This window comes from Panthera leo, chromosome A1, assembly GCF_018350215.1.
Source record: "Panthera leo isolate Ple1 chromosome A1, P.leo_Ple1_pat1.1, whole genome shotgun sequence".
Lineage (NCBI taxonomy): Eukaryota > Metazoa > Chordata > Mammalia > Carnivora > Felidae > Panthera > Panthera leo.
The window spans coordinates 211,914,105-211,938,942 of NC_056679.1; the positions used below are offsets into that span (position 1 = coordinate 211,914,105).

A 24,838-nucleotide genomic window follows, 5' to 3' on the forward strand; every position below is an offset into this window, starting at 1 on the left:
TACATTACAAAGCAACTGTGTTCCTAAGCATACTGAGCTGCTTTTCATAACAAGACTTTCTCAGTGAAGGAGGAGGTGTGTGGACTTACATTCTGGCATGCACTTTGAGTAACATTGAGTAGCATTGGCTAGCTACAATAGGACACCGTAAAGTTCCATTCAATTTCTGACATTCTCTGATTCAAAAACTCAAGATTCTTGGGGAAATTTTTTGTGAGCTCTTTGTTCTCCATATGATGTGTGACCACAGGAAGCCTGCTTGCTCAGGGAGAATTGGGTTTCGACTTCTGGGGTTCTTGGCTCAGCTCGCAATGGGAACCTTTGTGATGTATGCCTGTCCTGTCTCTTCCCTTTTTAGTGGTGTATGGCTGGCAAATGTATCACAGTAGGGAAGAAACCAGCGAGCATTGCTGGAGGCTGGGGCCGCTGGTCACCCTGGTCCCACTGTTCTAGGACCTGTGGGGCTGGAGCCCAGAGTGCAGAGAGGCTCTGCAACAACCCTGAGTAAGTCTAACCAAAAATATTTCCCTTCCTTCCGGGAGTGCTGAGACCAATCTTGGATAGCATGATGTCAGTGACCCCCAAGACTCTTAAGGGAAATAAAATGGGTTCCTAAAGACAAAAGGGAACCAGAAGATTCTTAGAGAGTGGAAGAAAACTGGTTCTGTTTTGTTTTATTTTGGTGAGACACTGGGTTCTTACTAGCACTTGGATAAGTAAGCTGATTCCATCATTTGGAGAAATAAGCACATTTTCAAAAGTATCATCTATGTGAAAGGTCCTAGGAGATTATGCAATTAAATCCTTCTAGATAACATCACTCTATCTCTGAGAGATTACTTATACTCAATTTTGCTAATAAGATTGTAGCTCTTTTCCAATCATAATGAATGCTTAATTTTAGAAAAATAATTTTCTTCCCTTAAGTAACTAATAAAATAGTACATTTTTTAAGATAATTATTTTTAATGTTTTAGATAAGGATTTTATAACCATAGACTTCCATATTAGCCTGTTAAAGGCTCCATAGAAGTTATTTCACAAAGCAGCTTTCAATTTTTTAATTAAAGTGCTTAACCCTTTCAAATTTTAAATTTGTATAATGATACTATATATGAATTACATTTAAATTCCCTTGTTTTCCAAACATATATTACATTCTTAACTTCATTATTTCTTGGTATACTAGTTCCCAAGTAAATTTTTAAAAAATTTTTTTTAATGTTTATTCATTTTTGAGAGACAGAGACAGAGTGTGAGTGGGAGTGGGGCAGAGAGAGAGGGAGACACAGAATCCGAAGCAGGTTCCAGGCTCTGAGCTGTCAGCACAGGGCCCGACATGGGGCTCAAACTCACAAACTGTTAGATCATGACCCGAGCCAAAGTCGGACGCTTAACCGACTGAGTCACCCAGGCGCCCCCCAAGTAAAATTTTTAAGAAGTGTACATATGATGCCTCTGGTAAGTAAAAAATATATTAAGCTTCTTTTGCCTAGAATTTCATTCTGTATTGAAGGGTAAGAGTCACACTTTTTAAAAGACTAATTATAAATGTGATTACAGTGTCCTCATTATCTCAGTTCCAAATATTACTTGTCCTTTTTTATTAGTAATTATATTACTGTATGTATATATGCATAAATTTAATAAATATATGTAACAAATTTCTCCTAAGGATTAAGTTAATATAAATAAAGACATTAATGCAATACCTACTACATTAAACTGTCAGTAAATGGTATATATTATAGTAGTTATTATGATATCTTTATTGTTTACCACACATAAAAGTATATATTTGAGGAACTTGGATAAAATTTTTCTTAAATCTTACTCTTTGATAAAAGTTGCTTTTATTTAAATTTTTTAAGTTTATTTATTTATTTTAAGAGAGAGTGTGTGGGAAGGACAGAGAGAGAGGGAGAGAAAGAGAATCCCAAACAGGCTATACATAGTCAGTGAGGAGCCCAATATGGGTCTCAAACTCACAAACCATGAGATCCTGACCTGAGCCAAAATCAAGAGTCGGACTCTCAACTGACTGAGTCATCCAGGTACCCTGAAGTTGCTTTTGTTTAAATGCAAATTTCTGTGACTTCAAAAAATCAAAACCAGGAATGGAGTACTTTATTTTTACAGAAAATCTTCATTGTGATTTCCATTGTAAAGATGAGGAAATGCAGGCAATTTGCTCTGGGACCTATTGTCAGTGCTCTGTTTTCAGCAACCACTCATCTGTAGCCTCTTGGTTGGATGGTTGGTGATCTGTGGTTGTCAGAAAGGGACATCTTTGTTGAGGGACTATAGGATGAATCTCTAACTTGGCTTAATGGGGAAAATGGCTCTAACCCCCATCTTAGAGACCATAATTTGTCATAGAGTCTCCTCAGGTGAGTGACCATGTTTGATCTCAGTAGCTGGTTTGCTTAAGTTTATTGAAAACAATGACAATGGAAACATGGTCACAGATTCAGGTCAGAGCATGACTAGTGGACATTGAGACTGGATCCTTGATGTTGGTCAGATACCTAGTGAGAAGACAGCTGGGTTTGTAAAAGGCTCTTAGTGATGTTTGTTGGATGGTACGAACTGGAGAGGTGCTAAGTCATAGAGTATCACTCCATCATCATGAATAGAAAACCAATCTAATATCATGGACAATTCTTAGAACCTTCAACATGGAGTCAATGATTATGAACTGCCTTGGTCAAAGCTCTTTTATGTTCAAGGAACAGAAGTCTACCCAAACCACATTAAGAAAGGAGGGGAAGGAGGTATAGAAAACCTCATGGTTGTTCAAGAAGAACTTCATGAGAAGTACAACTGCAACCAGAAATGAACCAGATGCCAAGGCTTGAGGTTTCTGTCCCCCTAGATTGCATGGTCAGGCAATATAACACAGTGGATGAGGGCTCAGGCTGTGGATTAAGGCAGATGAGGGTTTAAATCTTGGCTCTCCCACTATCAGTTGGGCACTTTAGGCAGATGTCCTACTTTCCTGTGCCTTTAGAATGTGATTTCATCTAGGCTGCTCACTTGGCATGCTTTCTGCCATTGCTTTGAGAAGCCACTTCCATGCATTCTTTAAGAACATTCTCCAAGACAATTCTTCCATGAATTCTTTCCAATCAGTCTTATTTCCACTGTTCTCGCCCTTCTTTAAACTCTCGTTGTATTTACAGTCAGGGATACATAATTGCTCTTAAATTTTATCTCATTTATTATATAGATGATATTTTTTTTCTCCTCAGCAAGATTATAAGCTTCTAGGAGACACGGCATCGGTTGCCCTTTTTTTGTACTCTCTTCTTCCTGAAAATGATGTTGAGCACATGGTATTGTATAAATACTTGTTGATTATTATTCACAATAATCCAGAAATGCTGTCATTTACTGAGCTCTTACCCTGTGTTAGCTACTCTACTAAATATGTGCATTATCTCACTCAGTGTTCCCATCATGTGAGTTAAGAACTGTCATGCTCATTTCACACACACACACACACACACACACACACACACACACACATACACACATACACACACACACACAAAAGCTAAGGTAACTTGTTCAAAATAATCTAACTAAAATACAAAGTAAAGCAGAATTCAAACCCCAGGCTATTTAACCCCATTATGCTGCACTGCAATAGCAGACACAATACCTAATCTCAGAGGCAGTGAGGTGGAGATAAGAAGGCATACGTAGACTGTCTGGAACTTTCTTAAAGGACAGAGAGTTCCTCCTCTTCTATGACAGCAGCTTTTTTTATATTTCTTCCTCCGTTTTTGAGTAAATAATTGATCCTGATGGGAAGGTTGTTATTGCTCGTAAGTGTATTGCAAAAGAAATAAAAGATTAAGAAGGATTATTTTTTTAATGTTTTAATGTTTCTATTTATTTTTGAGAGAGAGAGAGAGAGTTAATAGGAGAGGAACAGAGAGAGAATCCTAAGCAGGTTCTGCACTGTCAGTGTAGAGCCCGATGCGGGGCTTGAACCCACAAATCGTGAGATGATGACCTGGGCTGAAATCGAGTTGGACACTTAACCAACTGAGCCACCCAGGCACTATTCTAAAATAAGATTAACTTATTCATTCATTGAATGTTTAAGAGGCTTCTGTACTCAAAGTATGACTTAGAGACCATACATGACATAGAACTTGGATTGGATCATTAGTGAGCTATGTTTTAGAATGATAAGTGCTGGAAGTAGATAGTAGGTTCAATCAAGTGTCACTGAAAAGGAGAAAGAGACTACTTCTGGCAGAAATCCAAGAAGAATTCATGATGGAGACATAGCATTATTCGGTCCTGAAAGCATAGGTAGCATGTAGATATTCAGAGACTTACCAGAGGGGAAGTCTATCCAGAGGCACAGAAAAGAAACATAAAATAAGTCAGCCTGCCTCACTGGAACAGTATGCAAATGAAGGGGAGGGTGCGAAGTAATTGTTAGGGTGAATTAAGTCAGGATCATGAGGGCCTTGAGTACTAAGCTGAAGAGGCTGGACTTGATTCTGTGGTCATTGGGTGCCGTGAAAAGGGTTGAAACAAGAAACTAAAATAATTACATTAATCTGAAAATTTACCAGATGTGTGTACAGTAGATTGAGTGAAGGAAAAGATGGGTGGAGGGGAGACAGGAATAGAGTTAAGGATTAGATTAGTTTGGTGACTGTGGAAACGAAGAGAAGGAAGCAAGTACAAAGACATGGCTGATGATTGGGCGGCTGATGGACAGTGGGGTCAAAGGAAGGCAAAGGATGGAGACTTCTGAAATCTGACCACTTGAAACTTGCTAAGTAGGAAGTAGGGAAGGAGCAGATTTTGGAGGGAATATGATGTATCCCTTCTCAGTATATATTTTGAGTTTTGAAGGCCAGGAGGATATATAAGTCAAAAAGATACACACAGTATTTCAAATTAGGCAACTATAGACCTGGGACTCAATGGTCATGGGCAACAACAACAACCAAAAAATGTGTGAAATTGGAAGAATTGATGTAAAAGGTGAGTTGTAAGGGTAGAACAGGACATGGTTTGGCAAAGAACAGCCATGACCAGATGCCAGGGGATGTTTAAGGAAAAATGCTAGCCTTTAAGGAAACTAAAAAAACCATTTGTCTGTTTCATTCATAGACCAAAGTTTGGAGGGAAGTACTGCACCGGAGAAAGAAAACGCTATCGCTTGTGCAATGTCCACCCCTGTCGCCCAGATGCACCAACATTTCGGCAGATGCAGTGCAGTGAGTTTGACACCGTTCCCTACAAGAATGAATTCTACCACTGGTTTCCAGTTTTTAATCCAGGTAAGGAGCTATGACAATATATTCCAGATCTAGGGCCGCAGCCACCACAAGGGAGACCACAGAATGTCTGGGATGCCCTGCAAAGTTCAATAAAGAGAGAATTGTACCATGAGGAGTTTTATACTTCTGAAAATGGAAACACGACCTGCTTAGGTTGATCAGCAAATGTTGAAAGCTGAATATATCCAACTCTGTGCTGAGCTCTGGGGGAGATAAAAGAGAAGCTTATCAAACATGGTGGCTCCCTTCAAAACATGGTGCAGCTAAGCAATCAATGAAAGTACTTGATTACTGATGAAAGTGCTCATTGATGAGAGTGTGAACTGACTATAATTTTGGCAGAAATTCAGAAAAGGTCATTGTAAGTTTGGACTAATTTCAGGGAAGACTTCTAAGGAAGTGTTGAGGACTCTTAAGCATGAGAAGCCTTACTACTGGAAGAAGAAAAAGGGAAGACATTTAAAATAGAGTCAATAATTCCATTTGACAGGAGAAAAGCACAAGGAAAAACAGGATGATAAGAATGCCTTCATCAGAAATAAGTGAGAGCCAGCTCTGGGCCAGAAATAAACTTTTTTTTAAAGTACAGGACAGTATAAGAAGGGTACAAAATAAAATGAAGTAATTAAAGGATGCTCATCAGGGCATGGTGACATAACCGAACTGCAGAATGGGACAACAACTTTGGCAATGCTACCCCTGTATCAGCACCAGTTACTCCTTCTCTCCTGAAAATGAAGAAGAATCATTAACCATTAGCTATAGACTGGCATCAAAAAATATCTGTGCAGTGTGTTATTATTCAAGTAGAGAATGAAAGAGAAAAGATTTTCCTGAGCTAAGGAGATTTGAGTCAGGGAGTAAAAAATAACTAACCAAAAAATTTTTCATGATTTATTTTATTTGTTTTTTCAGTATATGAAGTTTATTGTCAAATTGGTTTCCATACAACACCCAGTGCTCATCCCAAAAATGAGCACCCAGTGCTCATCTTGTGTTTCTGAAAACACAAGAGGAATCATAGATGTCAGCCAGTGAATGAAAATTACATATGTGGACTGTTAAAAAAATGGTATAGTCAATTGCTTTTGAAGGAAAGACTCAGCGGTGCTTTGCCCGTATTGGGTCCCCAAACTACCCTGAAGGCTTTTGGTTGTCACGAGCAATGTCTTCTCCTTGCCCCCACATTGTTGAGCATCATTCATTGCTCTAGGGGGATGAGTCATTTGGTTACTAGTGTAATTCAGCTTCCTGTTCCTGACATTTGAATCCAGCCAAACTCATGTGTGTACTCATGTACACACACACACACACACACACACACATATATACATACACACACACACACACACACGCACAGACACAAGAAACTAATGATGAAAGATACTTCCAATTAGTACCATCTATATTTATATTTTTGACATTCTCTATTATGTTGGAACTATTTAGGACAGTAGTATTATAGACCCCAAATGAGCAACCTTCCAGAACTAAGATAGCATAACTATCCCAGGGTTGTGACAGGGTCCGCTCCCTGCCTGATGCAGGGTGGGGATTGTGTGTGCTGAACTCTGACAGCTTGAGTAACTGGGCTTAGAATACAAATATTTGGTTTGGCTTGGCTTTTCATTTATTTAAAAAGCGTTTGTCGTATGCCTCCATATTACATAGCAGAGCAATGGGTACTAAATAAATGAATCGTGAAAGCAGACATAAATTTCACTTACTTTGTTGTGGTTAGTTTGCATCTGTCACTGACGTTGAGGCTGATATGAGGGAATTAAGCTGAGTGTCAACACTATATACCTGGGTTATCAGCCTCTGTCTCCATCCTGGTGGTTTTCTTGCAGGCTCCTGTGCCATTATTTAAGCATAATGACTTAGCTGCTCACCCGAGTAGCTACTACCTTGATCAACACACTGATTTACTTCCCTTATTAAACTCTAACCTACAGAGTTTTTATTTGCTTAGTTGATGGGCACCCCTAGTAGAGAGAAGTATACTTGGTTGTTCATGTCAACAGCTAGGTATGGAGCATTTATTCCAGGCCAGGCATTGAGCACTTCCCCCTCCCAGCCTTACCATTAGAAGTTACCATTGGATAAAGTAAATACACAGCAGAGTATTCAGCCCACACAGTGGGTGGTGTTAACTGTCTTGGTAAGTGACCTTCAGGAGATGCACTAACTAGCCAATGACAGAAGAGTCATAGATTTAAACATTTGGAATAATCGAAGAAACTCCATCAAATCTTGTAGTTTTCATACTCTGCTGCTTGGAATCCCAGCGCTTCCCAAAATGCTTGATTCTACTTTCATTTTTCAAAAAAAAAATGTTAAACTGGCATTTAAAAGTGCCATAGAGCAATGCTTACACTCAAAATTATTATATATTAAGTTTTAACATATGAAAGGCCACCAATGCTCTAAGTTACACAGTCAAATTAATTTGGCTTTCTGCACACCTTAAAAGTCTCTCATGAACATAATTTAATTGAAAAATATCCTGGGATTGTAGGTTGAGTTTCTTTAACCTGTTCTCATTTGCAATTGTTTGTCTGTATGAGTCAAGATTTTTCAATACTGTGCAACCAAAAAACTCACAGAAAATAATTAGATGCTGCAGCCAGTGTAAGTCTGTAACTGCCATCCATAAGCTTGATTTCAAAATTTTCTGTTTATCTTAATAATTTCTTTAGATCCCACTGACTTATTTTTAAACGCTATATACTTGAACTTACAACATTTATGCTTAATAAAATCCTGACTTTATCTGCTTTATTTGAAGATCTTGTTTGGAAAAAGAAAATTAATTCTTCTGCTTAAAAGATTTGAAAACTGCTAATCTAGATCAACTTCCTTTCCAATATAGACATTCTCTTAACCAACACTCCTGAGGAAAAAAAAAATTATCCAAACTCCATTTGATCACTTTCATGTAGGCACTGGTGTGAAGAGCTGCCACGATCAACTGCATTTTCTGAGCCAGTATTTATATCAGCATGAGACTCTATATTGTCTCACTTATCCCCTCCCCATCCTTACAGATAAAGAAGCTTAGTCTCAGAGGAGACAATGACTTATTTAAGGTTACAGGACTTTATATAATGGAGCTGGAATTGAAGCATAAGTCTAAGAGGCTGATAGGATGGATAGATAGATAGATAGATAGATAGATAGATAGATAGATAGATGATAGATAGATAGATGATAGATAGATAGATGATAGATGTTAGATAGATAGATAGACCTAAACTAATCTGTATAGATTTCCAGGGACTTCATTGGCCTATGTTAATAGAAATGTGTTTATATCCTGCATCTTCTATTAGGAAATGACCAGAGCCTGATCTTGATGTCATCACTTTCCTGGAATCTCCCTCTCTTTTTAGGTCTTCAGTTTTCTCAGACTACCTAATTTAGCCCAAATTCATTTAGGCTCATTTTTCAGTTGTTGCTTCTAGATATTTAAGCCTTATTAATGCTTGAAGCCAGTGAGGTTCCCAGCAAATGTGGAGGGTCTGACGTGAAGTTGAACCACATCTGCTCCTCGTGGAATAGAATCCTTCAGGAATACCTTTGAGGAGTTGCTGCAGTTAGGATTCCCTCGGAAGCAGACTCTGAGACAGGAGTAGCATACAGGAGGTTCAGCAGCTGTGGAAGAAGAGGGGGAAGAGGGAAGGAAGAGGGAGTGTGCAGGGGGAGCCGAGCTACAGTGCAGGCTCAGCAGAGGCCTTATCCTACCCCGCAGGGTGCTCTGTGGCTGCAACAGGCTTTCTGGGTTGCCAGGTTGAAGTGGGAGAGCCAAACCTTTATGCCCCACAGGGACTGGTCCCGGCATGTGGTCCACCCTGGGAAGGAGTGAGTGTCCTTGGTAAGGAAGCTCCCAGGGCTAGTGCTGGCAGTGCTCCCAGGAGCTGGAGGGATGAGTCCCAGCACCTGGAGGGCCTGGGTGGTGTGCACAGAGCTTATTACAGGAATACTTGGGATTTCGAGAGAAACAATCTTTAAAGAGAATATAAGTGTGGGGAGCAACTGGGAGATCGTTTAGCCAGAAGCCCCTGTTTTGACTAGTTAGGGATTCCTATGGCTTCAAGAGAGGAAATGATGGACTAATAAGGATGATGTTTGCAGACATCTCAAAGCCAATCACAACCCTCTTCACCCTCACTTTCCTCTACAGTAGAAGAGGGAAAACGGAAAGACTCAGGAACCCATATGCCCAGGAAAACCAATCCTGACCAAAGAGATAAAGATGGAGTCCCCACTTGGGTAAGGCTTCTGGGAGGGCTTTTAATAGGCACTGACCCCGCTGGCCCTCACCCCCTTACCTTTCTGCCATGCACCCTTCCCCCTCCTGCTGTCTGGGGGTACAGCAGATCACACTGCAGCCAGAAAGCTGATGCCCCTGCTGAGATGGCTGAGCAGGAAGACTGGAAGGAGGAGAGATTTATACTCCTAATGATGAAGTTTTGGGGTGATGGTGGGGTCCAGAGCCGGTGGCCAAGAAGGAATTCTTGAAGACGTCTTTGGTGCGAAAAGGTGATTTTATTAAAGCACTGGGACAGGACCTGTGGGCAGGAAGAGCTGCACTGGGGTTGTGACGGGTAACTCATTATAGACCCTCAGGTTGGAAGGGGGTCAAGAATAGAGTAAGACTCTAAGGTATTTTGGAAGCAAGGTTTCCAGGACTTTGAGGGGCCAGTTGTTGCTAGGGAAATACCACTTATTACTGTTTAATAAAACCTCAGTCATGAGACCCTTCAGATGTATATGGCGGGGGGCGCGGCCTAAGCTTGGAGTATGATTGTCAGCATATATCTTGAAGCAGTTGAGATAAAGGAAGTAGACTTACAGGATCCTCGAGGTTGGGATAATGTTAAGCTAAGATTCTCTTTTGCCCCCAGCAAAGTGTCATCATCAAGGTAGCTGAGCTCCTAGAGGGAAGTCACTCTGCTGGTCTCAAAGACTTGTCAATGGGCTGTAGGCAGTAAGGAAATTTAATTTTTCATTTGTCTTAGTTTCCCACATCACCATGACACGCACTTAAACCCCTTCACTTTGCTCTTGGGCAGCCAGGAGTGTCCGAGGAATATCACACATATTCCACCTGGGAAAGGGGGTGTATGCCAGCCTGTATTTTGCCCTGAGCTTCCCAAGCTCACTCATCACTGCCTCTGAATTTCCTGTCACGTGGGAGAAATAAACTCCTGTCTATTTAAGACAAGGAAGCAACATTTTTCTGCTATTTGCGATGAAACAAATTCCTAACTGACAATGAGAACGGCTTATATTAAATTTATGTCAGTGTTTGCTCTGTGCCAGGCACTTCACTCAGTATGGTATGTGCATTTTCCTAATTTTATCTCCATAAGAAAATCCTGTGAGGAAATTTAAGGTTTTGACCCAATTTTTATGGACATGCTAGTGGATGTAGAGAATTGACTTCCCCAAACTCAGACTATACAGTAGAGCCAGGAGGAGTTAGCCCAGGCCCGACTCCGCAGCCTAAATATTAACCAGTAAAACAGAGACTGCGATTAGCCTGTGTCCTTAACAACAATGCATTGGGTTTTGAATTTTACCAAGGATGATGTTTCTATTTTAAAAAACAGATGATTTCATGGCCCAGGAATTCTGGTTGGGGGTAGATGAGCCCCCAAAATTATTTGCATTATGATGAATGCTAGGTTTGTTCAACTAATCTGTCTTGAATCTTTGAAAACCAATTTTTTCTCAACATTTAAGCATTATCACAAAATGACTATATTTCTCAAATAAATTAAATTGCAATTCCAAATGTATCATCACAATTCTTAAACATCATAATCAAAAGATAACATAACACAAAAATTTATAGTAAATAGAAAGTCTAAGATATCAGTGAAATAGGTTTAGTTACTTTAATTTTTTAAAGTTTATTTATTTATTTTGAGAGAGAGAGAGAGGGAGAGAGAGAAAGCAACAACGGGGGAGGAGCAGAGAGAGGGAGAGAGAGAATCCCAAGCAGGCTCTACACTGTCAGTGTAGAGTCCAACGTGGGGCTTGAACTCACAAACCGTGAGATTATGACCTGAGCCAAAACCAAGATCAGACATTCAACCAACTGAGCCACAGAGGCACCCCCTAGGTTTAATTTATTAAAAAAAATAGCTCTGTTCTTGGTTTTTATACCTCCATGGTTATTGTAGAATTTATTAATTTTAATACCTTCTTACGTTTAATTAATATATACTTTGATATATTTGGGGATTGTAATATTACCCTATCAGAAGGTAAAAGACTATACAAGTTTAGACTAGCGAAAGTTACAGAGTCCTGGTAATTATTTGAGTTTCGGTTGAGTTTTGGTCAGGACTTTTCATATATTTTTGTTATTTCCTCCAAGCTGATCTACGTTTTTTTTTTTTTTTTATTTTTGGGACAGAGAGAGACAGAGCATGAATGGGGGAGGGGCAGAGAGAGAGGGAGACACAGAATCGGAAACAGGCTCCAGGCTCCGAGCCATCAGCCCAGAGCCTGACGCGGGGCTCGAACTCACAGACCGGGAGATCGTGACCTGGCTGAAGTCGGACGCTTAACCGACTGCGCCACCCAGGCGCCCTCCTCCAAGCTGATCTAAAGGCTCAGCTCAGCTGATTAAACTGAGTTTCTGTCTTAAGTTAAATATTACTTGTTACAACAATAAAACATTTTAAGTTATGCCTTTTGCTTCAGGTTTGGTATTTCTTAAAATCTGAAAAGAAACAGAAGGTGTGTGTATAACATGCATCTTCTGCTGGTATAACACACTTCATAGTCTCATCAGACCTTACTTAGAAAACACAAGTTCAAATATAAAATTAAAAGCTTTAAGACAGCGACACAGATCATTCGACCACGTGTGAAGCCCTGGCCAACTGCATGGGGTTCATACCCATGGGGCCCTGCCTGCAAATGGACTTTAGAAACTGGACTTTTTTAAATGGTGAGACTCCAGTAGCAATCTACTTACGAACGTGAAATGCGTCAAAAGTTTTCCTTGACCTAAGAAATATTTTTTATCCTTCGTACCAAGTTTTATCTTTCACTTCTAATGACCACTCTTTAACATCATTATCCAAAAATGTTGAGCCATCCTGTTTCACCAGAATTGAAAATGCAACCTTTGATTCAGTAAGTTCATTCAGCTACCTAAGCTTCCTTTGAGAGGATTAATCAGTGTGAGGGTGAGAGTTCACCAGTAAATGAGTCTGAGAGGTTTCACTTAGCTGAATTATAAATAGATTTGAAAGCTCTTGAAAGGTAGAGAAAAAAAAAAATCTATGATCCAGACAAAGGGATGTGTCAGGACAGATGAATAAATATGAGACAGTGAAAATATTCTGTGGATGTTACAGAATCATTGAGGCTGATGTCTGGGACAGACTCCTGAGACTCATGATGACCATTGAGAACTAAGAGTGTCTATTGCTACCCCTGTCTCCTTCTGCAGAGCCCTATCATAGATCACCTAATGACATGCCCAGAGTGCCATGAAAAACAAAGGCCAGCGGAGAAGACAGGGAAGTGGGGTTCAGTCTTCTAAAATGCTGAAATAGCCTTGAACCTTCAATTCCCAAGGCTGCTTTCAAGTACAGGGCTCTTTCAGGCCTTAGGCACCCCTATAGGTCATAGGTGTGCAAGTTTGGGGAGTCGGGACAGGTGGGTCTGTAAGCTATTATTGTTGTTGCCCAAAGATTATTTATTATATTATTCCTAAGACACCAGAGACCACTGTGCTTAGATTCAGGAGAAATTTGTGTTTCTTACATGAAGTATACGTCAGCTAGCCTGTCTAACCTTGAAGGACGTAGTAATCCCATACTGCACAAGCAAAATGAAGTCTGGAAATGAGGGCCTCTCTCCATGGAGATGTGTTATTATCACAGAAGAAAAGAGACCTTTCCAGTGTTGCTGTCTGAGAGCCAAGACATTATTTTTGAAAGGAACGTATGCTTCTTTAAAAAAAATGCAAGTGTGCATAATAGAATGAAATAAAAATAAATTCTCATCCCATCATGCTTAACTTACTCCTTAGAGGCAACCATTGTTAACAGCTGATTTTAGTTTGCACACAAATGAAATCATACTTTGCTAATTCTGCGGCTTTCTTTATTCATTAGCAGAACGTCATGGCATTACAGCTTACCTCCTTTCTCATAGTACTGCACAGTGAGTCTGTGAATATACTAAACAACATTATGTAAATACAACTAAATTGATTTGTCCTTTTCTTTCTGGGTAAAACTTTCATTATTTCAATGAATATCCTTGACTTTAAGTTTATTTATTTATTTATTTAGTGAGAGCACAAGCAGGGGAGGGGCAGAGAGCGAGGGAGAGAGAATTCCAAGTAGGCTCTCTACTGTCAGTGTGGAGCCAGATGCAGGGATCGAACTTGTGAACTGCGACATCATGACTTGAGCCAAAGTCAGACGCTTGACCACCTGAGCTACCCAGGTGCCCCAGCATCCTTGACTTCTATCACTAAGGTCAAGGTTCATTTTTATGACTGAGTTGATTATCTGTCAGGATTGAGATGATCTCTTTGCCACTTGGTCCAAAATTTTCTCCCTAACAGTGCTGACCTTTATAATGTTTGTTAATTAGTAAACATGGGTTAAGAGCCTTTTCTAGGTATAATGTCCTGCTAGTATTCACTAGGAAAGGTTAATGATAATAACTGCCACATTTAAATAACCACTCAATGCCAAATACCTCATTGGAGATTTTAATATTATGCTCTGCCAATCCCCTCTGTGCAGACTAGAGACCAAGAAGGACTTGGGCAAGATGTGAGAGTTAGGGCTGAGAACTGAATCCCTGTGGATCTAGCTGCTAGCTGGCCAGCAGTAGCTGGTCAATGCACAAATGACTGAAGTGCCCTTGAGGGTATGGCAGTTTGGTTGAGGAGCTTGTAAAATTCATAGTCTTGGAAGTGTAGAGCTGTGAGGACCTCAGTAGTTATTGTATGAGTGGAACATCTTGGAACCAGGTCCACAGTGGCAGTAAAGGGAGATCATGGAGCCACTTACTGACCTAGCAGGATCTAGAATTTTTTATGCTATAGCAACAAGACAGAAAGTGTTTAGAATATAGTGAAACAAAGTGTGAATTTAGTGCAGCATTGATTAGAAGTGGCATAACAGAATAATCTAAGGAGAAGAGGCTATTTCAGGAAAGATTTGTCTGTGTGGGAATGAGAGTTGAATCAGCATTACAAAATATGTGTCTTTTGGCTGCTATCATGCTAGATAGCAGAGCGTGGTGGGGCAGCTGCAAGGATCTTTAGAATTTATCGAGTTCATGATAAGGAGGTGAAAACAACAATAATAACTGCCATTTGTTAAGCACTTACTGTATATCAAGCACCATGCTGAGCGCTCAACATACAATCTCCATCGTAACCCTCACAGTTACATTGCAAGGTAGATATTATTACCCCCATTTTTTCAGATGAAGAAACGGAGTCACAGAAAGCTTAAGTAACTTTCTCAAGGAAATATTGGACTTTCATGAGCTAAAACTTTTACATATACTCTCTGTAGAAATAAATGGCTCCAGAGTCTGATGATTCTCACTATATTTAAGCACTGTGAGAAGATATTAAAATGGAGCCCCACTGGAATTCTACCAAGTTGGCACCTCAGATATGATCTGTAAATAAATGCATTGCCTAATAACATGAAGAGTGGATTCTTTAGAGAGCTTATCAAAGACATTTGTCTTTTGTTCAAGAAAATTCTGTGTCTGTAGGTTAGAGGTTAGTAAAGTGGGCTCTAAGCTAAACCACCAGGGTTAGCTCTGCCACTCAAGCTGTGAGGTCTTGGGAAACTTAATCTTTCTATGCCTCATCTATGAAATGGTGACAATAAAACAACTAACACCATAGGGTGATTGTGATTGTTAAAATGAGATAGATAACCACTATGAAGAACAACCAGATCTGGGAAATAGTGTGCAAGTGATATATTGGCTATTATTTTATTAAGCAAAATTCCTCTTACCTCACTATATAAATAAGAGTAGTGAAAGTCCCTAGTAGTGTTTTCCTCTGGGGAAGGAGTCAAATAGCACAAGCCCAGGGGGAGTAAAATGAAGGCAAATATTGGAACTTTAGCGTTCTGGAATTCATTGCAACATCTGCCACTGGATGGAGATGTACTTGCTAGGAGGACCCATTTATGCAACTCCTGGCAGTGAGTGCCTTCTTAAATTTTGTGCCGTAGGCCCCTCTCTGGTCCCAGGCCTTCCCTGCAGGCTGAAACAGGTAACTCCTATAGAAAAGCTCCAGAACTCTTCAGGGCTGCTTTCTATTTTTGCTTTATGTGTCCAAGTACAAAATCTCAAATCCAAATTCTAAAGCTCAAATCAAAGTCTTATTTAAAAGTGTTTCCCTGCCTGCATCCTTCTACTTAACTTGTCAAGTACTTAATAGCCCTGTGTTTCACGAAATGATTCCCTCGACTCAGCACACCTGGATGGATGTTTCTGTCTCTAGGAGGGCAGAGCTGTGCCCAGAAGGCTCCCTGTAAGTACTGCTGGCTCAGTTCAGGCAGTGACAGAGCTAATCACACTGCCAGGAATGAAGTTTACAATAATCCCATGTCTTACCTGGTCCCGGGAGTTTTCTGGCCCTTTTCCATTGGCACTTTGTGCTGTGATCTCTCCAACTCATTTGGACTTTGTTCATTTTCTCAGACCACCTATCCACTGCTCGTTGTATAAAATGAGTTAGTTGTTCTTTATCTACTTTTACCCTTTTCCTTTAAGCTTTAAACAGATGCTTTTGACCTTTGTCTAAAGTTTGCCCAGGGTTTCAGTGTTTGAGTTTCTGCTCTTAGTTATACTTTTATTTCTTTACCAAATGGATCATTGCATCCTCAAGAAGCCATGCCTAGGGTTGAGCACTCTGGCTTTGCGTTTGCCGCCCATCCAACATGGGTTTGGTCCATGGCCTGTGGGTGGTCTCATTGAGCCCTAAGCTGGTCTTACCATGAGGAAATTCAAGGATTTCCCCCAATAAACAGCTCCAAAAGGGGTTACCCCCTAGAAAGACCTTTCTGAAAAAGAAATTCTCAAGTTTTTCATTTGAAAAAAAAAAAAAACAAGATGTAATATTCAAAAGAAAATTACTATTTGAATTCTTCTTATACATGTATTACCTATTAAAAATCTTAAGGCAATTTGTATTTTAAAAGTTATCTATCTTTCTGATAACTGTAGTTACCTGTGTATAGGTACATATTTTATTAAGTAAATCTTTAGAACCATTCCTGTGCTGGAAATCACCCTATCCGCATTCACAAGGGAGTAGAAAATTCAACCCTAGAATGCGTTCATTGTAGGACCCAGCATGATGAGATAGACCGTTATGGTAAACCATTATAGGCTTCAGCTTCAGCATAAAAAAAAAAATCAGACTTTCTGTTTCTCCGTGTCTGTAAATCTGTGTCCAAGGACTTCTCGGATTTGAGGAGAATAAAGAAAGATATTTGTTGGGGGTGGGGTCATGATTGTGGCAGTGGTGTTAAGTAGGGAGTTGGCCCACTAGGAGGGGACTCCCTCTTCCCTAGAGGTCCACTTACTTTGCAGCAAGTAGTGGGCAGGTGTCAATGCTTGTCTGGAGTCGTACAGCACTGGTTGCTAATATTTCTCTTCTAGGTTAACCTCAGAAGCGCTGCATCTTATTTTTACAAGCCCAGTTCAGTGTTGGATTGAAAAAGATCTCATCATTTGTAATGAAGGGTTACAATCTTCCCAATTTAATTTGTTGTAAAACCCTTTAACTGGATAAAGAAAAAAGCCTACATTTCAGCATGCATCACAGAAAGGTGAAAGATGGGAATTTCCAGATGAACAACACTTGGGGGCATTGTATGTACAAAAGAATCCTGCAGGAAGGGTGCTGAGCTAAAAATGCTAACTTGCAAGGATTTGTTTCTTTTTCACTCCAGCACATCCTTGTGAGCTCTACTGCCGACCCATAGATGGCCAGTTTTCCGAGAAAATGCTGGATGCTGTCATTGATGGTACCCCTTGCTTTGAAGGCGGCAACAGCAGAAATGTCTGTATTAATGGCATATGTAAGGTATTGGGTATGTTTCCTTCATCTACAACTTTATAAAATCATGATTTTTATTAACTTAGGAAGTCAGATGTTCTAAGCTTTTGCTTTCATGATAATTGCATGTGGTCTGGCTTTTATATATGGTCTATGAGATAAGACTTGTTCATCAGGGTCAACAATTTGAAATTGAAAACTTTCCCTCCTGCTGTGGTCTTTCTTACTTGACTTGTTGATGTGCTCTGTGATATTATTTTAGGCATAGAGTAAGGCCAAACCGAAGAAGAACCAAATTCAAGGAAGAATTATTAGGAAAGGCAACCCTGATTATTTGAATGGTATTAAATTATTCATTTGGTGGTGCTTGGGTGGCTCAGTCAGTTAAGCGGCTGACTTTGATCCAGGTCATGATCTCGAGGTTCATGGGTTTGAACCCCTCATCAGGCTCTGTGCTGACAGCTCAGAGCCTGGAGCCTGCTTCAGATTCTGTCTCCCTCTCTCTCTCCCCCTCCCCTGCTTGTACTCGCTCTCTCTCTCTCTCTCTCAGAAACAAACATCAAAAAAATTTTTCTTAATTATTCATTGGTTACTTGCCAGCAGAGTACTTAAACTTGAGAAAAAAGCTGAAATTAACAATGGTTTGTATAGTGTTTTGCACAAAGTGTTTTTACATTGATTGCCAACATGGTCTTCTCAGGAAGAGAAATGGCATGACAGGTAGTTTTAAGCCAAGTTTTCTGATTTCTGTTTAACTTTTCCACACTGACTCCATTTTCAACTCCACCTTTTTTTTTAAATTATTATTTTTTTAACGTTTATTTATTTTTGAGACAGAGAGAGACAGAGCATGAACGGGGGAGGGGCAGAGAGAGAGGGAGACACAGAATGGGAAGCAGGCTCCAGGCTCTGAGCCATCAGCCCAGAGCCCGACGCGGGGCTCGAACTCACGGACCACGAGATCGTGACCTGAGCTGAAGTCGGCCGCTTAACCGACTGAGCCACCCAGGCGCCCCACAACTCCACCTTTTTATAAATTACTGAGACCTGATTCGTCAATGCTTTTATCTGTGCAACCATTGAAGAATTCCTTTCCAGTGCTTGCGGTCTGGTTTGCAAAGAACTGATGAACAAGTTTTGTGATCCAACACCCAGGCATAAATCTCAGTTTAAAGAAAAGGTGTTTTTAATCAGTGAAAGAAAAGTTATAAAGTTCTAATTAAGTGTTCGTAAAGCATAATGCTTAGTTCTCAGGCTCTAGAATATGAACTTAATACCATTGTTTACCAGCCATATAACTCTATACATTTTGCTGAGACTCAGTTTCTTTTTCTTAAAATTGGGATGTTAATGTGTCCTCCTCATTGGTGTCAAGAAGAATAAAGGCATATATTTTAAGCCCCTAACAGAGCCCCTGACACACAATAAACTCTTAATGCATTTTATTTGTTTTTGCCAATGTTTATCATAATTTTTTCCCCACTGGACTGAGTTGCTGCCATGGAAAGCCCTTGCCCATGAATGTTCAGGACCCTGGGAAGATACATTTATTACCTTCAATTTGCCTATTGACTTATTCCAGTAGGGACCAAAGCATAAGAGGCAACGTGATGATTCCCGGGAATGAATGAGCTGAAAGCAAGTCACAGTCATACTCTACATTAGAAGGAGCTCACGTGAAATCCTTCTTCACACTCATTAGGAATTATCACTGTAGCTACAAAGAGCCAAAAGTAATCAATATGTATTTGGGTTAGATCTATTCTCCACAGTGGGGAAAGGTTTGTCTAGCTAATTCGGGCCAAAACAGCCCCATCACAGTCCAAAGCAGTGGTTCTCAGGCTTGGCTGCCTATTAGAATCATCTGAAGACCCTTTAAAAACTAGTGATGTCTGGACTCTATCTGAAACCTATTGATTCAGAACCTCTGGGATTCGGGGCCTGGGCATTGACATTTTAAAAACTTCCCAGGTAATTGCCACATGGAGCTACGGCTGAGAACTTTAATCACCAAGAATGAATGTGATACTAAAATTATCTGTTAGACCTAAACATGTTTGCAAGCAGAGAGACAATATCTTTAGCACAGCATGGGAAACACAGGTGTTTTGAACAAAACATAAGGGGTCTTGGGTGCCTCTCTTGACACCAGTTAAATCAACTTAATAGAATAAGCTGGAGTCTCTCAGCTTGACTTACTCTTTTTGGAAATCAGGGCTTTTTAGAAGCTATAATTACCCACTTTCTCTCTTTACCACACTGAACAAGGTTTTAAGCTGAAAGATTATGTCAAATCAAATTTACCTTAATAGCCTGAAAACAATTTACCTTCCAAGGATCCAGGTTGTGGTTATTTTCAGCTCTGTTAGTCTTCTTATTTAATTAGTACAGTTTTTTCAAAGGGAATTGAACATATATTGAAATAAAAAGATACACCATCAGAAAAAAATATAAGCAGGGTCTAATAATCTATCTTCTTTGTGAATATGAAAATGTTTGCTTATATTCATATATTCGGCCAGTTATATTTTGCAGTTATAATATTTGCCAGCATTTTGGCCTGTTAGATTTGCAGATTCTCTTGTTAAGGGAATTAGTCTTGATCAGGACTGAGTTTGTTCTAAGAGTAACTATCTATGCCTCTTCCCCATTGTTTTTAAAGTTTTTATTAATTTGAGAGAGAGATTGAGAGCATGAGCGGGGAAGGAGCAGAGAAAGGGAGAGAGAATCCCAAGCAGGCTCCCTGCTATCAGCACAGAACCTGAACCAGGGCTCAATCCCATGAACTGTGAGCTTATGACCTGAGCCAAAATCAAGAGTGGCACTCTTAACCAACTGAACCACCTGGGCACCCCAGCCCCTTCCCCATTTTTAAAAAGCTTACAGTAAACTTTTCAACTTGTTTATCAAAGATATGAATTTAAACTTAGACCTTTCAGGGTATCTCCTATCTTTAATCACAGGCATGACAGGGAATAAGCTTTTAAATGTACGGGCAGATGGTCCCATGCTTGCCCCCAGCTTGCCTGGCTGTGCAGCTTCACCTACTATCTTAGGGCAGTCTGCTAGTCTTCAGTTCTCACCCGTTTCTCCTGGGAACCAGTTCTTGAACTTTAGTTTCTTCTCTCTCCTCTCTCCCAGTCAGTATAGCTCTGGGTTAACTTCCTTCCTAAGCAGCCCAGGTCTCCTGATCTATCACATCAGAAGTCCTGAGACTTCTCCTCTTAGGTTTTCATCACCTTTCACCCTGGACCTTGGATCTGTTCAACCCTGCTTTGCTCTTATGATCAGACTACTGCACACTTCTTTTTGTTAAGTTTATTTATTTATTTTGAGAGAGAGTGGGAGAGAACATGGCAGGGGGTCAGAGAGAGAAGGAAAGAAAATCCCAAGTGTGGAGCCCTCAAACTCATGAACCACGAGATCATGATCTGAGCTGAAATCAAGAGTCGGACATTGAACCAACTGAACCACCCAAGAGCCCTCAAACTACTGAACACTTCTTAAAATAAACATTCAACTTTGTGACTTTGTGCCCTTAAAGTCAGTGGTCTTCAATCCCAACCGAGTCTTCCACCTTACCTGACAGTCTTTCTACCTGTCCTCAGTGAGCTCCCTCTCTCATTTCTCTCAGTAACTGTCCTGAACTTTCTTTGCTCTCTCTTAAGGCCATTTTGGCCATTTCAGCGATTTGCTGAACATCCTCATATCAGTTTCTCCGGGCCAGATCTCCCTCCAGAATGCCAGATCCTAACCCTCAAAAATTATGATGAGGACAGCATTATTGCTACTGTCCCTTTTATCAAATGCCAGTATCGTTTACCTGTTCTTTTCAGTTAAGCCTAAATCTGCCCTGTCATTACACTTAAAGTTTCACAGGCTGGGAATGAGTCTCATCTTAGAACCAGACGTACTTTCAATCTCTACCTTTGCCACAGGGCTGTAGAAAGCAGTGATGACATTCCAGGTGGATTAGGTAATTGAAATTGGTATTTCAGTTCTCAGTCACTTGAGAATTTACAAAGTAAAACAGTGTTAACCGTAAGCAAAATATGAGAATTGCTAAGAATACATATTATTTATTCACTAATAGGGCTGGAGGTGTGGGTGAAAGACTGGAACCTGATTTCTCTAAATAATATCCAAGATAGTACGCTCCTCAGCCCAAATGATGGGGTTAAGAATTAATGATATGCTTCTGCACAGAAAGGACATAATAATCAGAATAAAAAAGGCAACCTATAGGGGCGTCTAGGTGGCTCAGTGGGTTAAATGTCCAACTTTGGCTCAGGTCATGATCTCATGGCTTGTGAGTCTGAGCCCCGTGTCGGGCTCTGTACTGACAGCTCAGAGCCTGGAGCCTGTTTTGGATTCTGTGTCTCCCTCTTTTTCTGGCCCTCTCCCTCTCCCACTCTGCCTATCTCTCTTTAAAAAATAAATACACATTAAAAAAAGGCAACCTACAGAATGGAAGAAAATATTTGCAAACCATACGTATAATAAAGGGTTAATATCTAAAATGTGTAAGAAATTCCTACAACTCAATAGCAGAAAATCAAATACACCAATTTAAGAAATGAGTGAAGGACTTGAGTAGATATTTCTACAGAGAAGATATATAAATGGCCAACAGGTATATGAAAAGGTGCTCAACATCATTAAACATCAGATAAATACAAATCAAACCCACAATAAGATATCACCTCACACTTGTTAGGATGGCTAATATAAAAAAAAAACAAAAGATAAGCATTGATGAGGATGTGAAGAAATTGGGACCCTTGTATACTGTTGGTGGGATTGTACAACCATGCAGCCGTTACAGAAAATAGTGTAGAGGAGGTTTTCTCAAAAAATTAAAACTAGAAGTATATGACCTAGAAATGGGATTTCTGGGTGTGTATCCAAAAGAATTGAAATCAAGATCTTGAAGAAATACCTGTACTCACATGTACTCAGCATTATTTACAACAGCTAAGATATGGAAACAACCCAAATGTCCATCAGCAGATGAGTGGACAAAGAAAATGTGGTCTATCCCATGTTGTATACCTACTTTGGAACATTATTCAGCTTTCCAAAAAAAAAGGAGACCTGCACACGTGACATGTGCCTGGAAGACATGATGTTCAGTGAAACAAACCAGTCACAGGACAAATGCCACATGATTCCACTGTGGGAATCTAAAGTAGACTCATAGAAGCTGAGACTAAAACAGGGATTACCAAGGGCTGAGGGGAAGGAACCATGGAGAGTTGCTATTCAATGGGTACGAAGTTTCAGTTATGCAGGAGGCAAAGTCCTAGACATCTGCTGTATATGTGATGCCTATGGTTGACATGCTATATTGTGCACTTAAAAATCTGCTGAGGGGATCGACCCTCTCACTGGCCAAGTTTTCTTACCACACATGCACAGAAAGAGTCATAAAGAAACTTTTGGAGGGGACAGATATGCCTATTACCTTGATTATAGGGATAGTTTCAGCAGTGTTTGTATAAGTCCAAACTTACCAAGTTGTTTACATTAAAGATGTGCTGTATTTTATGTATCTGCTGTACCTCAATAAAGCTGTTTATTTATTTAATTAATTCATTCATTTATTTTGAGAAAGAGAGAGAGTGTGAGACAGCATGAGCAGGGGAGGGGCAGAGAGAGAGGGAGAGAGAGAATTTTGAGCAGGTTCTGCACTGTCAGCGCAGAGCCCAATGCAGGGCTCAATTCCAGGAACTGTGAGATCATGACCTGAGCCAAAATCAAGAGTCATTCATTGAACTAATTGAGCCACTCAGGCACCCCGAACCTGCTTTTAATTGTTTTTTTAATGTTTATTTATTTTTGAGAGAGAGAGAGAGAGAAAGAGAGAGAGAGAGGCACAGAGAGAGAGGAAGACAGAATCTGAAGCAGGCTCCAGGCTCTGAGCTGTCCGCACAGAGTCCAACACAGGGGATGGGACCCACAAACCGTGAGATCATGACCCAAGACAAAGTTGGATGCTTAACTAACTGAGCCACCCAAGTGCCCCAAAAGCTGTTTTTTAAATAAAGGAATTATGGGAAATCAATTTTTTTTTTTTTTTTTCAAAAATGTTGCCCATTGGAGGGGCTGTCTGGCATGCTAGCAGTCACATTAGAGGAGAGTCTTGCTGGAGTCATTGTCCACATTTGTTAGCAGCAGGAGAGCCACCACTGATTCTCCTGAAAACAGAAAGACAATATTGTTGTGGGCCCTTTTGCCAGAGCACATGGCATGAAAAATCACAGTGAAATCTGTTTATTTTCCCCTGAGATCCCCTGTGTTTTATGTGGAGCAAGGAAGGCTGACTTATGCCCTCCTAGGCTTTCTGTTACACACTTATTCAGTGTTGATTATGCTGCGTGCAGCTGATGGGCGAAGTATTTGGTGTGAAGACTCTACAAGAATGCATTGAATATTCTATGGGACATATTCTGTGAGACACTTGACTTGCTGGGTCTCCCATCTCCCACCCCCACCTCCGCTCCCAAGTACGCTGGCAAATATTGCTGGAGAGGAAAGATGGGCTCAAGTGTTTGTTTTTCTGGTTTTCTTTCCTTTATTCTTCACATTCTTATCTATCCCTGTTTGGCAGAGATTTAAAAAGAACCCTTTAAAATTTCTTTGTCTCAGAGTAAGTTTCCCTGGCTCTTCCCTAATCAGTGAAGGAATGAAAGTCTCTGGGCGTATTATTTGTAAAAGTCAGCTTATTAGAGGACCCTCCAGCTTGATGTAACTATATCGCTTGTGAAAGGTTGACATTTTATTCATGACCACTGAGTACACATCCAGAAAATTCCTTTTTTTCCCCACTCTGATTGGCATGATTAATTTTTTAAATCTCTTAGCACTTTGTTTTTTCCCAACGGATCAGGTAGCACAGTCCTTGGACCTGAAGAGACAATTAGTTTGAGGAATGGAGTTATTTTCTGTCACTGGCCATTAATCCTCTGTTCAGCTGGTGGAGGGAGGGTTATATTTAAAAACCCAAACTGTTCTTCCCTTCAGTCGATTTGAGATGGCTTTAGAAATGACAGGAAATGTGATGAGCACCAGCAGATGTATGGAAGTGCTGAATCACTATATTGTACACCTGAAACTAATTTAACGCTGTATGTTACCTCGCTGGAATTAAAATAAACACTTAAAAAAATAAATAAAACAAGAAAGGGAATTGTCTTTGAGGAAGAAAAAGACTACCTAGGCACAATTCTTCACAAACAGAGAAGAACAATCTGACTAGTAGAATATGGTACCGTTTCCCCTCTCTCTTTTACCAGAGAGCAAACAACAAAGACCTTCAACTTAGACACTTTCTATCTAAGTGTCATGATGTTTTGGTATCTGATGATACATGATGAACATGCCTTTTCCAGCATGGGGATTTTAGGATGGGAAAGAGTGGGCCATAATGATGGGCTGAGGA

At 40.2% G+C, this 24,838-nt stretch overlaps 1 protein-coding gene across 1 annotated transcript in view; it reads left to right on the forward strand.

The window, feature by feature from the left end:
- ADAMTS12 (ADAM metallopeptidase with thrombospondin type 1 motif 12) overlaps positions 1 to 24,838 on the forward strand; it is a 307,211-nt gene that overhangs the window by 200,903 nt on the left and 81,470 nt on the right. The window contains exons 11-13 of the mRNA XM_042903184.1: positions 359 to 504; positions 5,143 to 5,312; positions 17,291 to 17,424. Of these exons, the coding sequence (XP_042759118.1) occupies positions 359 to 504; positions 5,143 to 5,312; positions 17,291 to 17,424 (450 nt within the window). The remainder of the gene's footprint in view (positions 1 to 358; positions 505 to 5,142; positions 5,313 to 17,290; positions 17,425 to 24,838) is intronic.